Genomic DNA, 17,267 nt, shown 5'->3' with positions numbered 1-17,267 from the left:
ACCTGGGTGTGAGCACCTACATGCATAGCCATAACCACCCTAACCAGCCACTCCTCCAAGCCAAGCTTTCTCATTGCCCACTTCACCACCTCTCAAGAGACTCTGTCAAAGGCCTTTTTCAAATCAACAAAAACAAAATAAAGATCCCTTCTCCTATCAATATATTTTTCCTGAAGCTGACGAACAATGAATATAGCATCAGTGGTCCCCCTACCTGGCATAAACCTAAACTGCATCTCATCAATATTCACTCTTTCTCTTATCATACCTTCTAAAACTCTCTCCATTACCTTCATTATCTGATCTAAAAGCCTTATACCTCAATAATTTCCTCTTTCCAGGGCATCACCCTTCCCTTTATACACATTTACAGTTACACTCTTCAGCCAATCATCTGGGACAACACACTCATAAATAATCCTATTTATCAGGTCAGTGACTAAACTCACCCCTATATCGCCTGAGGCCTTCAACATTTCGGCAGTCAACCCAAACACACCTGCTGCCTTCCCCACCCTCATCCTGCCTATTGCCTCACTCACAGTAGCAGTATCAATCAAAGGCCAAGGGCCAGACACTGGATCTGCTGGCTCCAAACCTTCCCTGTCCCAGTCAAACTCCTCATTCAACAACCAGTTATAATGCTTTCTTCATGCATCTTTAATATCCTCACTGTTCACCACTACCCTTCCTTCATCATTCTTCACACACTGCTCACCTATAATATCCCGATTATCCCTATTCACTTGACCTGCCACCCTAAATATCATATTTTTCCTTTCCCCATGATTTAGGTTATCAAGTAATTGTCTCTGTGACTCAGACTTTGCCCTGTATACCTCTCTTCTAACGCTACGCTTGGCAGCCAAATATTCCTCTTTGCTACCACCCTTCTTCCATTCCCGGAAAAGCCTTCTTTTCTCCTTAACTGCAGCTTCTACACCCTCCTCCCACCACCAAGTTACTTTATGTCTTGGTGGTCCTCTTGTCCAACTGCATGTTACATCAGCAACTCTCGAGAAATTGTTCTTGAGGGCTCTGTACTGTTCATTAATGCCTCTGTCTACAGCTTCCTGTTCAGCCACCACTCTCCTCAACTCGCTATAGAAGGCATCCCTTACTACTTGGTTTTTCAGCTTCCATATTTTCCTCCTAGGTACTTAAGTCCTCTTTTTCATCACTTGTTCTTTAAGCACCATATCACAAATCAATAGTTTGTGCTGCTGCACACACTCCTCACTTCCTATAACTTTAACATCCCTCACTAACCTCCTATCGGCCCTCCTAACCAGAAAATAATCTATCTGACTGCTATTTCCCCCAGACTCATACGTAATTAACCTACTGTCTCTTTTTCCTAAAATATGTGTTGCACACAATCATGTCCGTTGCCTTCCCAAACTTGAGTATCCTTTCCCCTTCTGCATTCCTTAGACCATACGCACATCCCCCATGCACTCCTTCATAACCATGTGCTGCTTCACCTACATGACCATTTAAGTCCCCTCCCAAAATCACTGTCTCATCATCCCGCATACCACCCACTACACGTATTAAATCATCCCAAAATCTATCTTTCTCTGCTTCATCCAATCCTGCCTGTGGAGCATATGTCGATATAATCACAGCTATCTTTCTACCCAACAGAATTTTCACTACCAATATCCTATCGCTTACTTTCAAAATATTCATAACATATTCCACCCATTTCTCCGCAACCATCACACCAACACCTCCATATCCGTCTGTCCCCCCGTGCCGAAACAACTTATAGCAACAGTCCTTCCCAACAATCTTTCTGGCTGATCCACCCCTATACCGGACTTCCTGCAAACACGCCACATCCACCCACCTCCTACTGAATGCCTCAACGACTTCCCCCGCTCTTCCCCTCAAACTTCCCACATTCCATGAACCCACCCTCATCCCCGTGGGTGATTTACTGTCCTCAGGCTTGCTTTGAAACTTATTTTGTTTTGTCATCTTCAGTATTAATAAAGGGGGACAGACATAGCACAGGTCCCACTCACTGCACAGTCCCAGGTCCAGGCAATGGATCTGGGACCCCTAGCCCACCAGCTTACCAGTGGCTGTGGTAGTGGCCTCGGTGCACCCTGCCAGGACAGCTGCAGGGACACCCTCCAAGCGCGCCTTGGCACTGCAACTATCCCGCCATTGTACACCCACTGATAGGGCTGCCTCCTGGGGTGCTACTCCCATATGTTAACATGAAAATTCCACCCTTGAGAGAGTTTGATATGGTTCAGGATGGTGATGATAATGATGATGATAATGCATCTTGTTACACATGTTTACCTTCACTGTTATTACTTCCAGATCCTGAGTCCATTCTTCCTGCGTCGTGTGAAGGCTGACGTTGACCTCGAAATCCCACCCAAGAAAGAGCTGCTTGTGTACACTCCCATGACGCCACAGCAGATGGAGCTGTATGAGGCAACACTCACCATGAATTTTGAACACTTTGATGCTCTCAAGGTCAGTGGAAGGGCTGTCTGGTAACTTAACCCCATCATAACCTCTTTAATCTGTCACGTCCCGAGCTATTTCGTACCTCTGACACCCCCCAATCCCGAAGATTTTTTTTTTTTTTTTTTTTTTTTTTTTTCCCCAGACGCCATGTATCCCAAACGGGATGGCCAAGGGCTTAGAGTTAATTGTTTTACAGGGAGGGGCACTAATCCTCCACCAACCCCACTTGACATGTAGGGATGCCAACAGCATCTGGTGTTCCCAGGCGGTCACCCATCCAAGTACTAAGCAGACCCAACGTTGCTTAAAAAAAAAATTTTTGGCTAAAACCTCTGCTTTTGGTGAGAAACATCGAAAATTCATAGAGAAATCGCTCACCTGAGGTTTAAAATACTCGATCTAGGTACCAGTACCTCCTTACCTTACTGGGTTTTCTAGCAGTTTGGCACCAAAGATAACGAGTTCTATCGGAGGGTAACTATTTCACACCACCCATAAACGGTATTTATTTATTTACTTGGTACGAATTTATATGTAGTACGAGAGTATATTGGTTTTCAAACAGTAATATACTGTAGGCATTATAAGCATTGTTTCACTCACTAACTCATCACCATACCTGACCTTTTTTTGCCACATTACCTGATCATCATTTCTGACTGTTTCTTCCTCTAATGCTATGTAAACTTTGTCCTCCACATTGTCATCGATTGGGGAATCACTCTGGCCCTGAATGTCTTTATTGGCCAAGTCACTGGTAACAGGTGAATTGCTGAGACAATGGGGGGAGGGGAGGTTATGCGGTGTAAGGCATTGTCCCTGCTTGGCATCTTGTAGAGGAATAGAGGAAGGTGTCCCATGTATACGTACGAAAAATCACACGCGAAAATTGAAAATTGTGCAAATTATGAAAACCTTGCAATTGCGCAACGTACCAGTACGTCGTCGGGACTGGCAAATGCAAAATGTTGCAAAGTACCCATACGTCGACGGGATGCCTCTGGTTAACCCCTTCCCCGTGGGCCGTCACTACCGTGACGCTCGTTACATGAGTACCATCCCGCCGGGCGTCACTTCTGTGATCCAGGGATTGTTAGAATCGCCTGGGGTTTCAAGTGCAGTCTTGTATCATCTATCAGTACTGCCAATGTGTAGCTATAGGCAGCGCTGCTAATACCGCTAGTACTCGCATCTAGTGTTACCAGTTTAGCCATTTTTCTGTGTTTGCCCCACCTCCCCTCCCTCACCCCCTCCCCTGCCTAGCTACAGCCTGGCTGTGCAATGCAACTCCTGGTCAGTTTTTTCCATTCTCTTTTTCCATTGAAATGTGCCCTATGCCCTATTCTCATACTAAAAAATATATAAAAAAAAGGGAAAAGGCTAATTGATACTGCCATTGACCATGAAGTAGCTATTTTATCATGTGGCAGAACTGCATATGCACTTGGTCACTATTTTTCCCTGTTCATTACCCATTGAAATATCCCTTATGACCTATTCTCATACTAAAAAATATGTATTTATAAAAAAAAGGGGGGGAAAGGCTAAGTGATACTTCCATGGACCTGGAAGTAGCTATTGGTAATTTATTGTGTATTGTCTAGATTTCCTGCTATCCCTGCAGGAGGGGCACGGCACAGTCCAGCCATCCCCACGGGTAAGGTGTTAACACAGTAAGTCCTCCCATATTGTAGGGTAGGGAAAAGTGAAACGTTTAAAGTGAGACTTGCTGCTTCAAGATTAAGAGATTAAAAGCACAAAGTGTCAACAGTCACCAGATGTCAGGGTTATGTGGCCTTTACCTATTTGTTACAGAGAGAGAAGACAAATTATCTTGTCTGGTTGGTTGAAGAGATCCAGGCAGAGAGAGAATAAATGTCAGCGTTGTAGGGAATGTCAGAATAGGTCGTTTCTGTCCCGTTATCCACTTCGTATTGTAAGTGAGGTGAGGTGATGAAATAGGCAGATTGGGGTTGAAAGGAGTTTTATTGTGAGACAGTTGCTTACGCTCCTCGTGGGGCAACGTAGGATTGGATGGATGGACAGTTGCTTGGCTGAAAATTTTTTAAAGAGTCTGACGTGACCCGGGTATGGTTAGTAGCAGTTTGTGCATGCTCCTGCCTTCCGACTAAGCTCCCAACCTCCTTCTCTCTACTCCCTATTGCTCTCTGAGGATCTCTTCCTTCTGAGTAGAGCAGTCCTTCACACCATAACACATGTACTTTATGCACCTCACTAACAATACATACCTTCAGCATACAGTAACCCTCCACACATAATTCCTGGATGTTCTTAACTGAAATGGAAGATTTCCTGTAGTTTATCAAGTTCACATCCAGATAACCTTCAGCCCACAGGTCGCAGCAACAACAGCAAATCATAAAATGAATCTTTATGATGTGAATGAATGATAAATAAATGAACTGGCTTGGGATGTGGAGCAGTAAATTTCACAGGTTTGAACGAGCGAATGGCATAGTTTGATTCTCAGCCCTTGTGTTTTATATCCTGGTACTGGATGCTGCCCATCCCATTGATACAGGTACAGTACAGTATTGAGTTTGGTCGCTGATGTTGTTAGTGAAGCAAAATTTGAACTGATTACTTTTCTTTTAAGCATTTTATTGTAGCCGCCATGGCTCATTGGGTTAGGGCACATAATACCGACCAAGAGGATGAGTGTTTGATCCCACACAAGGGCCTTTGGTTGATGTTAGGAAGGACATCAGGTCATAAAGAGATACATGCCCCAATAAAATATCCTTTCATATGGGTAACACCATAGCCCCTCAGGGAGTACGTGGCATAAGACCACACACATCAAAAAATAAATAAATGAATAAATAAAAAAATTTAAATTATAGATATTGATCCCTCATTATGATTATTTTTGCTGATAGTTCTGTTCAGCTTATAGTAGACAGGATGGTGAAGAAGTTCATTTAGTTATCTATGACTGCATTTGATTTGCTTATTCTGTTGTTATTGTTGTGATCCCTGACTGATCTAGATGTAAACTAAAAGACTACAGAAATGCAACCATTTCTACTAGGTACTGCTTTACCAGTGAAGTTTTGTTAAAGTGTTATGATTGTGTTGCAAGAGTGAGGTTGCTACTGTAATATCATTGTTGTTTATGAGGGCTGCATTCCAGTGAGGACAAAGAGAATTATTGCCGGCATTATAAGTTACTTGGTACTGTGTATGAGAGCAGTGTGAGTTTATACTCAGGGATGAGTGAGGCTAGTCACTCCTTTCTTAAATGTCGGGACCAACTGCCTAGCCCCGTGCTCTTACGTTCCTCATGGGGCAATGTAGGATTGGATGATGGATGAAGCTTTGAAACCAGCTCTTACTGCACTCACCTATTAGTTTTACAGCAGTCATTTTCACAGGGTTTACTCTCCTGTATTGTCCCTACTCGCACAGCTTTTTTTTTTTCTATCTTTCTTTTTTTTTACATCTTCCGTATGACATTTTCATCCTTGGAAGATATTTTAACCCGTTAACTGTTCTGTACAGCCTGGGCTGTTCTGAGTGCGACTGCTCAATACAGCCCTGGCTGCGCAGGTGAATTTTGAATATAGTGCCATGGTGACCAAGGCCAACCCATGCAAGCATGTTTGAGCCTTCAAAACCGAAACCGAAAAAGAAAACAAAAACCATACATTCCAGTAGGGAATCAGACACTTCATTGTTCATCCATGGCTTTACCAAGGTTAATAGTGAGCAAATATTTCGTTACTATATACTTTGGCATGTTCTCTTAATTCCTAAGACAAAATTTGGTCTTTGGAAAATTTCATTTTTACTCCTATGTCTGCGTACCACGGACACCTCCACCATGAGCAGTTAACGTGTTAAATGAAACCATCTCTGAACTCAAACTGCTAGTCCCCAAAATGCCAATTTTTCAGTTTTCCTGCTGCAGCCCCATCAACCACCAAATTTCCACCCATCCCTCCCATTCCTTGGTTCTCTGTGTCTGTTTCTCCCACCACCCCCACTTTGACAGTTTCATGGCATGATGCAGGTCATGCAGTTGACAGATCTGCATGTTTTAGGTGTGTTGTCATTTTCACATTGCAAACTCAGTAGTAGACATAACATCTTTTTCAGAAGTCAGAGGCTAATAAGATTGAGTACGATGAACGAGGGCGGCCTATGCGCCGGGCCAAGAAGAATGTAGACATGGCATTTTTGGATGAGTCAGATAGTATGAAGGCATTGGATGACTTCATTGACACCATACAAAGGAATCACATGGAATCAGCTAAGTAAGTTGGCTTTATGAATGAGAAAATTTGTGTGTGAGGGAGTTAGTGTGTGTGTATTTGGGTGTGCATGAGAGTGTTAAGAGTGTTCGATTGACTGATGGGGGCCACGGTTGTCTGGTATGCCTACTGGAAAAGAAGTGTGAGAGTGGGATGAAAAGCTATGAGTGATTGAGTACCCAAGTGAAGGAGTCATGGAAAGGCAGTATGAAAGAGCAAAAAGCAGTGATGAAAGGCATTGAAGTGTTTGTTATGCCATACAGGATGAACTCATGGATTAAGCATCAGATGCATGATAGATGAATGGATGAGCAATGATAGAGAGACACAGAATGTGTGTGGGCAGAGAACTGGGTGAAGAAGCGTTCGTAAATTTAAGAGCCTTTGATAAAAACTGGCAACAGTCAGTATGCTTTGTGCTGCAGTGACTTGGTACGGGATGATATAATACTTACTTGGGTCCATCTGCTTCATTGGGATGTATTTCTGAGGTTACATTGTACAAAATTGTGTTGCAGCAATGTTCACATTTAATTTTGGCTATAACCATAGGTTTATAATCACTGCTAATCAGCACTTCTCTTCATAGGTTCATGAACTGGACATTATTGCTGCCACCAAGATAGATATTCAGTGCTAATGAAATTTGTGGGTTAAAAAGGGGGGGAGGGAGAGAAGCACAGAAAGAAGATGGTCTCTGAGGGTTATTTATAATTGTTTTGTTTTTCAGGGAGACTGAGCACGTTCCAAAAACTAATTTGGTGCGTGTGAAACTGCAGAATCGCATGATGCAGTTAAGAAAGATAGTGAACCATCCATACCTGATAGATTATCCTTTAAATGAGGATGAAACGTACAAAGTAAGTGATAGTTCATGATTGTTATATTCTTAACAAACTTTCATGTATAATACTGTAATAATATGTAACCTAACTTTACCCTACTTATCTTCACCTGATAAAAGTGATAAAAGGACTAAGCTACCATACTTCAGTCTCTCATCATTTATAACCCTACACTTTACTAGCATGATGGGAAGGATCTGAAAAGAAAAGCACATAATTAGGACTATCAATAGGGCCCCAAGGTAAATGAACCATATAACCATTAACTCATCATTCAAGCCCGTATTTAAATATCTGTAGTTATTCATTGTACATAGACTTGCCAAGTATATTTAGTATTGGATATTACTGAGACCACTTGGGATCCATTCTCATAATTTACAATAACTGGTAGTCTGCTGCATTCCTCTCATACTGTATCTTTGTTGTCATGTGTAGTCTTCTTTACATGCTTTCATCACTCTCTGCTGTACAGCAAATATTTGATCCACACACCTCCTTCCGCTTTGAGAACTGTTTGTTTTATCACGGCCTATTTTGATCCCTGTCTTTCCTTTCATGTCATTGTTCTTCCCACAACACCAGCAGGCTTGTTCGATGATTATTTTTGCCTGCACTTGTCACCTTTACTTCAGTACAATACAGGGCCTCAGTCACAGCCTTCCTCCAGGCAGCTGTTATACCTTCATCATCCCTGCTATTTGATCATTATAATTTTCAAGTACCACACAAGTGTTTGGTTTTGTAAAATGTATAAAAAGCCGTTATCTTTGCCACCTCTATTTAGTTTACTATTTGATTCAACAATGTTGATATTTACCCCCCCCCCCCCAACTGTCCTGCTTTCGTCATTTATGGTATTAGAAGGGTTAGGATGATGGTGATTCTCATTTGCTTTATTTGTTTTCCATTCAGTAATTTCCAACAAATTTCCCTTCAGTTTAACTTACCACAGCCCCTCTCCAGTCCAAAGTTTTGACTTCTCAACGTTAAGTTTATTGGTGTATGTCTTTTATGCACTGTTAGGTATTTAATCTCCTAAACTCTGTCCAATATAATGACCTAAAACTACCATCTGTTCTTGCATGCTGAGATATAGTATACTATAAAAGAATGCTAATTATACAGAATAGCTACAGAAAAGATGTTTAGCATATAATTGTCATATTCTGCCGTTAAGCTATGGGAAATATGCTATAGGATGATTACAGTACAAACCTGCCAATTTAATTTGGATGAACCATAGTTTATCAAGGCTGGCACTGACTGTTAAGAACGTCTTTCTTTGTCACAGGTCATCCATCACTTCCTCCAAACTCATTCCCTTACATACTTCACTTTATCTTGCACCTCATTTCACTCATTCACTTGCAGACCAGATCATGCTTACTTCCCTCATACACCTCACTCTTAAAAACAGACATTCCCTCAACAGAGACCCCCAGAGGTGCCCTAAAGCTACCAGTATACTGTACAGTTCATTGGATTCACATTCGCAGAAGCCAGGATTAACAAAAACAATAACTCTTGATCTTATGTTCAGTATTTCATAATTTTTTTTTTTTTTTTTTTTTCCCCCCACTCTGCATTTACTGTTTTTCAAATACCCAGATCACTCTGATATGCTTATTTAAGTACATAATTGTTTATCTGTTCCTGCTCTGCTATGTGAATTATGCATGTGTTCTTTTGTCCACTTACTGTTCCAAACCAGTCCACATACACTGCACCCCAAACGGAACTCAGTTCCTTCGCTTTACCTCTGCTCCTATTAATCTAAATGCTAATTCATCTCTGCACCCACCAAAGTGCTTTGGTTTATTCCAAATGCACTGCAAGCATCATATCAGCACTACCTCAGATCTGTCTTTTTGTCTTTAATATCAGATGCCCAGAGTTCACCTGTGGTGGACATGACAAAAAGATCTTTTCAAGCTTTTGTCACCATTTATCACTTCATTTGATCATGTATCTAATTCCTGATAACACATCTTGCAAGAGGTTGCCCAAACATAAAAATGTCATTGTATTTCTGTTCCATCCCATAGCATAACACTCCTATATCTGCCATCTCCCTCCACAAGCCTTGCTTGTAATTACAGGTTGTCCTTTATATATATATATATATATATATATATATATATATATATATATATAATAGGGGTGTTTTCCAAAGTACCACAGCCATTTCTATACAGCTGGTACTCAAATTGAGGGAAACTGGCAACTCAGCTTAATCAGTACTTATAGAACTTTAGCCAATTTTTCAGTAACTACTGTGGAGCTTGTTGAAGTGAAAAGGAGTAACATATACCATGGACTTAATGTAATATAGTCATGCCTAACCCTTACATCCAGATTGATGAGGGTCTGCTGCGAACTTGTGGGAAGCTGCAGGTGTTGGATCAGCTGTTGGCTGAGTTGCATCGACGCAAGCATCGTGTCCTTCTCTTCTCACAGATGACTCAGCTCCTTGACATACTTGAGGACTACCTCTCTCTTAGGCCACAGTACAAGTGAGCACATTGTTTAACTGTCTTTAATTTATTGTTTTTCTTGTTTAGTGCTATGTACATCGTCATTTTGTCACACCTTTGAAAGATAAAGAGTAATGATGGTAATAACAGACTTGAAGTGGTATGGAAGAAGATAGTGAAGCAGGATATTAGTAAGAGATAAGGAAGAGGAGTGTGTAAGTGAGAGATATGTAAGATAAACTAATCTGAAGTTGGTATTGTTATGACCATCTCCTGCTGGTGGGTTTCAGGTAGGATGCAAGGCATCAGAGATGACAAGGTATCCTGGTGATAGCTTTCTATCTCTGAAGCTTTCTCATTGCTTGTCTTGGGAAGCTGCAGTTGGATTAACGTGATTCCGAGGCCTGTGAGGTGAAGCAAGGATTCTTTAAGCTTGAATGACTTGTGAATTGAAGGTCTGACCCATTTACTAGGTATTTGTTGATAGTAATCCCATATTCATACCTGAATCTTTCCTTACCCCATTTTTGGAAGACAAAATGTCTTGGTGATGGTAAGTACAGTATTATTCATTTTGTATGCCCAGCGTATTAACCAGTGTTCTGTATACTAACAGATACAAGCGCCTAGATGGGACACGGTCAATAGAAGATCGACGTGAGGACATCAAAGAATTTAATGAAAAGTCTTCCCCTTATTTCCTCTTCCTTCTGAGCACCCGAGCTGGAGGTTTGGGAATTAACCTTGCCTCTGCAGACACTGTGATAATATATGACTCAGATTGGGTGAGTTATTGGATTCTGAGCAGATACTGGTATGGTTTGAATTAAAGCTTTGTGTGTGTGTGTGTGGAAGGGTGGGTGGGTGTGTAATATTGGCTATCAAATTCTCATTTCCTGGCAGATTCCTTAAAGTGACCTCAATAGTCTGTCAGTAAGATCAAATAAGATATAGCTAATCTAGTTCTTTCCTTGCAGAACCACAAAGCAACCTCAACTGTCTGTCAGTAAGAAGTAGAATACAGTTGACCCCCACTTTGCACGGGGGTTATGAACCAGGGGGGGGAGTCCCCCCCCCTCCCCTGGAATGTGTGAAATCCATTAATGATCCGTACCTGCAGCAGAAGTCACTGGTTTCACCATTTTAACCATTCTCATTACCTACAGCGGCACTATGAGACCTGTTTATGCATTTTATGGCCATACAGGATGATACACGTCTTTCAGGGTACAGTGGACTGTACTTACCCATGCGATGATGATAGTGATTCTTACTCATGCAGTGATGATGATGAGAGTTTGCTGTGCAGTACATGATGGATGATGAATGATGAATATTCTGTCCTGCATGGCAGGATGAGCTCTAGTTGAGCTTGGAGAATTACACTAGCTGCAACAGCATCATGAATGGTCTTCTCATTTTTCTTGATGTAATGCACCATGCTCTCATTCACTCCAGAATGTCAGCCAACAGCCTCTAATGACTGCCCCTCACACACCGTGTTTAGCAGTTCACTTTATCTTCCAGTGACATCACTTTCTTCTGCCGCCTGGGCTGCCAAGCAGCAGATGTACCCTTAGCAGTATGCTTAGGACCCATTTTTCACGGGGATAGAGAATGGAATCAATTAACAAAGCTGTATTAACATGCAGAACACATGTGAATGCACAACCAGTGAGATGAAATGAGAGAAAATGAGTGCAGTGGCATATGATAGGGTTCCCTCTTTGAAGGGCCAGTAGGATAGGGAGAAAGAAGACATGTAGGCATATTATAAAAAGGGATGCTACCAAAGGAGCCAATCACAAGCAAGCTGTCATTGTGAGAAATTAGCAGGAGATTTGTGTTGTGTAATACCGAGTACTGTAGAGCCATGATGCCCTGTGCTGAACAGCACATACCTATGTTGTACAGGGTAACTGCATAGCTTAACTGTATAGGACAGTATTCCTCACAGAAAACATGCAAAAAAATAACTTATGAGCCACTAGGAACAGCTGATATTGTGGGAACAGCAGGAAATTTCTTGTGAATTTTTTAGATAATTTTCCAGAAAAATCCACGAAAATGCGAACCTGCAAATAGTTGGAGTTGACTGTTGCTAGTCCATAAGTTAGCAGTAGAGTGGCTAGCCTTTTGGTAAGAAATAGGATGATTCAGACACAAAGTAATCCAAATCTCTTATTTTGTCTCCTTGCAGAACCCCCAGTGTGACCTCCAGGCCCAGGACCGCTGCCATCGGATCGGTCAGACTTCCCCTGTTCTCATCTTGCGCCTCATCACCAGTGCCACTGTTGATGAAAAGATAGTTGAACGAGCTGCCGCCAAGCGCAAACTGGAGAAGTTGATCATCCGCTCTGGTAAATTCAAGGAGGCGAAACAGAGTGCACGCAGCTTTGATAAGGCCCTAGATGAGGAGGAATTGGTTGCTTTGCTCAAGGAACGTGATCACGACAGGATTCATCGCACTACAACTGGCAATGGTTAGTGCAGTGCTTGACTCTGCCATATATATGTATAGTATATATGGTTTATCAGAACTGTAGGCCAAAGGTCAAGGTCACAGGGCAAAGTCAGCTTAAACTTTTTTTATCTGATTTAGATCAAACTTGATAGATGAGGGTCAGGTAAGGTTATTTAGTTTTGAAAGCAACCAGTCAAAGGTCAAGGGCACAGCTCAGGGTCATATATTTGGCTTAAAACTGATTGTAGAGCGTGGGTGTTATATTTCCTGAGTACTCCTCCTTGTTTGTTTTGCAGGTAATATTTAGAGTTGACCGAGTGACGGTAGGTAAAATAGTACAGGTAGTCCTTATTTTAAGTTGGGGATGTGCTCCACAATTTCACTCATTCCAGAGTAATGTAACTACTACTGTACATTGGGGGAACTGACAAGGCAGCAGTATTACCTGCCTAACAGGTAAGGTGAGAACTATAACAGTGTCATTCTCTATTAACTGTAGAAGTAGATAGGAAAATAGACCATCAAAATACATCCTTTATAACAAAGACTTACTGTACTGGTGAACGTGAAAGGAGTATGTGAACTGTCATCAGGGGGAGCAGCGGTCACTGTGGATTGAGTAGGCTCATCTCCGGCCCCTTCACTCCTGATGGGGCAACAAGAGATGAAACAGATCAGTGAAAGAAATGCAACTGTGTGTTTAATTTATTCGCATTAACATGGTTGTTTTATCCACCTTGTAGCTCATTTCCTATCCAGACCTTGTATTTTGACAGTACAGTATATATTCTGGGGGGCATGGTGGCTCATTGGTAGGGAGCCTGACTCAGGACCGGAGAGCCATGAGAGTGTACTCCGCCTAGATAAGCTGCCATGCTAGGAGAGGTAGAGATCTCCTGTCACCTGGCTGGTTGTAGCAGCCGTGGATTAGAACATTCTGACCGAAGGGTTGGAGGTTCAAGTCCACCAAAGGGTCATTGGTAGACATCAGGAAGGGCATCTGGTCATAATGTGTTACATGCTTCAAAAACCTAAGTCCTCTATCTAGGGGCAATGCCCTAGCCCTAACTGCAAAAGGGGATGTGGCATTATAAAAAAAAAAAAAGGCATTTAATTTTGTTTGCTCGCCAGTATTCAGCCAAGAGGAGCTGGACAGTTTGCTGGACAGGAGTGATCTTCGAGGAGTAACGGAAGGCTGCAAAAGGAGTGTAAAAGGGGTCTTCAAAGTCATGGACTAAAGAGGAGTATGTTTAGTTCTTCAGTTTTAGCAACTTGATACATTCATCATCTTAATCTTCAACATCATCCTCATCATCATTACAGTATTATCATTATAGTATTATTATTATTATTATTATTATTATTATTATTAACTGTATTACTAATTATCACCTGCCTAGCAAGGCAGTAATGTAATTGCCTGTGTCCGTGTGTGTGTGTGTGTGCCTGTCTGTTGCCAAAATATCACTAAATCAAGTGGGCAAATTGAATCTAAACCTTGTGTGCAGTATCCCGAAATATCTGGCGCAGTTAATAATTTTGGCAAAGCTGCAATGATAAACCTCCAATTGCCAGAGGATTACTTATATGGTATATACATATACTGTATATTTTTTTAAGGAACGTAGAGACTGAATCACAGTGGGCGATTTGTGTGTGTGTGTGAGAGAGAGAGAGAGAGAGAGAGAGAACCTGGAATGATATGGCTCCAGTTGGCAGAGGATTACTGATGGAGTTTTTTAGTGATGGCAGGCAATATGCTTTTGTGAATGAATGCTCTGGCTTTTGTTTTAAAGAGAAGTTAATGTTCTTCACCTAAATTTGTATAATATATTGTAATTGCTCATTATATTTCTACATTTTAAAAAACTCCAGTGCCTTCAAATTTGAACTGTATTAATCTTATTTTTATGGGAACTCTAAATGTTCATTACTTCAATATTTGCACATAATTTTTCTTACACTTATAACAGACCTTTATTTCAACACTTACATTACTTGGACTCTTTGTGGCAAGTTTTTGTCACAGCTTACCATTTACTCCAACTTTCCCTAGCAGAGGCAAGAATTCCAGACTCAACCTTGAGCTGGGTTCTTTGCTTTTAAAAAAAAAAAAAAAAAAAAAAAAAAAAAAAAAAAAGTAGTCATCCTGATTGTTAATCCCAGTCAAATGTGAGCTGAGGCAGGAAGTAGAAATAAGGAAAGAGGAAGCATGAAATGGAAAACTGTCAACTTGTTCACTGAAATGGACCATGCAATCATTCACACATCAAAGCCTTCAGATTCCTTGCTCAGGTTCACAAGTGTAGCTTTCTACTGTATTTTTTTTATTTTTTTATTTTTTTTTCCATATAAGCACTTCACATACACTTGCCAGATACTTGTCTCATTGATAAAGTAAAATATAGATGACTAAACCCTTGTCATTTGCTTCTCCATTCAGTCTTCATCCAACTAGTTTCATCTCTTTAACTTCTGTCATAATCCATTTCTTATCAGGAAATATTATTTCTTCTCTACTGCAATCATTGGCTACCAAATTAACTACTCAAATGTAATGTAGTTTCTTTATCCTGTGCAGGGAACTGTGTGGTTTATTTAGTGTAAAGTCATCTAGGGGTACTATTACATTAAATACTGTATTCTCTCTCTCTCTCTCTCTCTCTCTCACACACACACACGCACACACACACATTATATTAACTGCAATATTTAGTACTATCACTTTTAACTGCACGCCCTTTTTATTTATTTATTTTTTTCTTTCCAGCACAGAGTTCTGGAGTGGTCATCTGTGAAAGCATAGTGTAAGAATATCATTGTGAATCATTATCAGTATTATTTTTTTATTTTAGTACAAATATTTTCATTTTACCATTTTAGTCATTACCTAGCATTTAGGTTATAGCTGATTTTCAGCAAGGTGATACAGATTTCTCACTCATTCCTGCATTCATTCCTTGTCTTTATGTTGGTGAATTCCACCCTATTTTTTACAGAACCATTTTTTTTTTTTTTTTTTTTTTTTTTTTTTTTTAAAATAGAACTACAAGATATTGTTGCAAGTATCTGCAGTGCAGTAGATTTCCAGTTGAGCATTTTAGATTGGCATTTTAAAGTTTACAGTTTGATGGTCCTGCCTTTCTGGATATAGTTGTTCTCCTACTTAGGAACTTTCAAGTTAGGAAATGTGTACTTTATGAATATGTTTTTGTAATACCTACAAAGTACTGTATACAGTACTTATAGCAATTTAGACAGTAGTACCAATGATCTAAATTATGAGTAGCAGCAATGGTTTAGGAACTGTGTACTTTATCAATATGTTTTTGTAATACCTACAAAGTACTGTATACTCTAGTAATGTTTTTGTAATACCTACAAAGTACTGTATACAGTACTTACAGCAATTTATGACAGTAGTACCAATGATCTAAATTATCAGTAGCAGCAGTGGTATTTGAATTAACACATGCATTATTTATAGTGGTACATACTGTAATTATTTAGCCTCAGGTATTGGTAAATTTCAGTGTACAAACTTTTCAAGTTACAGACTAACTCTCGGTCCCAGTTAAGCTAGCAAGTTGGAGACACTGTATTCATAGAATTTTTGTTGACCACTAATAATGTTGTTATGTTTCTTACGTACAGCCAGTTGAGTAAAACCTGATCAGTTTTTCCCCTTGTGATAATGGTCAGCTTCATTTCATTTATCATTTTTTTTCATTGTATTTGAGTACATATACAAATTATTATTTTATTTAAAGCAACATTGGACGGTTTTAATGAACCCCTTCTGTATGAAAATACCTAATACCTTCAGTTTCATTTGATCTATGCCTAGTGCCATATTATTCAGCCAGAGAACTTTCATAGTGGAGAAATTATTAACCACAATTGGAAGATAATTACATTCAGTTACTGAACTTGTGTCCTTTGTGAAGGTAACAGTTTTGGCCCAACTTAGACCCTCTGGAATAACTACCATGCCAAGTGGTTTTTTTGTGGTAGGAATATTTGTGAGGGTTGGGATGGGGGGAGCCATGTCAAGCAAAAGGATCCAATGTAAAGTGCCATGCAAGGTGTTGGTCATGAGCTGTGGGTGCACCAGTTTGAATCTCCAACAAGCAGCAAGAAACTTTTCGGTTATTTAATGCTGCAGGGACTTAAAAGTTAAATTGCTATAAAATTGTACAAAGTATTACACTTACCTTTTAAATGTATTATTTTTAAATGATTACAGTATTATCAATGTTAAAGGTGGTAGATGGGGTGCTCACCATCCACTCACTCGATGTAGTGCGGCTGCCTTTTCCTCACTTCCTTCCTTCCTCTTCAGTCTTTCCTTCATTATTTCCTCTTCCTTCTGCTTATGGGTGACTTTACACTCCCTCTTCTGTCTTTCTTTCCTTCACTCTTTCCTCTTCCTTCTGCCTATGGGTGACTGTACACTGAGTGACAACCCAAATGGTTTTCTGTATGCCAGGAAACCATTTACTATGCTTGGTGGTAACCATATAACCAAATTATGACACCTGGTGTTTTAATGGGTAATTAAAGTGCTCCAGTCAGATTGAGCCTGTTTATTGCTCACATATTGCCACTCAGGGATGAGGGAATCCGGTCACTCTCATCTTAAATGTCAGGACCAACTTGCCTAGCCCCGGGGTCCTACATTCCTTATGGGGCGGCATAGGATTGGATGATGGATGGA

The 17,267-nt window shown here is 40.5% G+C and overlaps 1 protein-coding gene across 1 annotated transcript in view; it reads left to right on the top strand.

Annotated features, from left to right (window-relative positions):
* The window catches only part of LOC145404065 (lymphoid-specific helicase-like), a 45,273-nt gene extending 29,746 nt beyond the window's left edge, over window positions 1–15,527 (top strand). Inside the window, exons 13-20 of the mRNA XM_080275667.1 lie at window positions 2,338–2,496; window positions 6,610–6,767; window positions 7,495–7,624; window positions 9,968–10,125; window positions 10,703–10,871; window positions 12,287–12,569; window positions 13,682–13,794; window positions 15,321–15,527. Of these exons, the coding sequence (XP_080131793.1) occupies window positions 2,338–2,496; window positions 6,610–6,767; window positions 7,495–7,624; window positions 9,968–10,125; window positions 10,703–10,871; window positions 12,287–12,569; window positions 13,682–13,788 (1,164 nt within the window). The 3' untranslated portion in view covers window positions 13,789–13,794; window positions 15,321–15,527. The remainder of the gene's footprint in view (window positions 1–2,337; window positions 2,497–6,609; window positions 6,768–7,494; window positions 7,625–9,967; window positions 10,126–10,702; window positions 10,872–12,286; window positions 12,570–13,681; window positions 13,795–15,320) is intronic.
* Window positions 15,528–17,267: the final 1,740 nt, after the last annotated feature.

The sequence above is a fragment of the Coenobita brevimanus genome, chromosome 62 (genome assembly GCF_032717465.1).
Source record: "Coenobita brevimanus isolate Jiangsu-jjx chromosome 62, ASM3271746v2, whole genome shotgun sequence".
NCBI lineage: Eukaryota > Metazoa > Arthropoda > Malacostraca > Decapoda > Coenobitidae > Coenobita > Coenobita brevimanus.
Note: the sequence above shows the minus strand (reverse complement) of the source record. Positions and strands in the feature narration are given on the sequence as shown.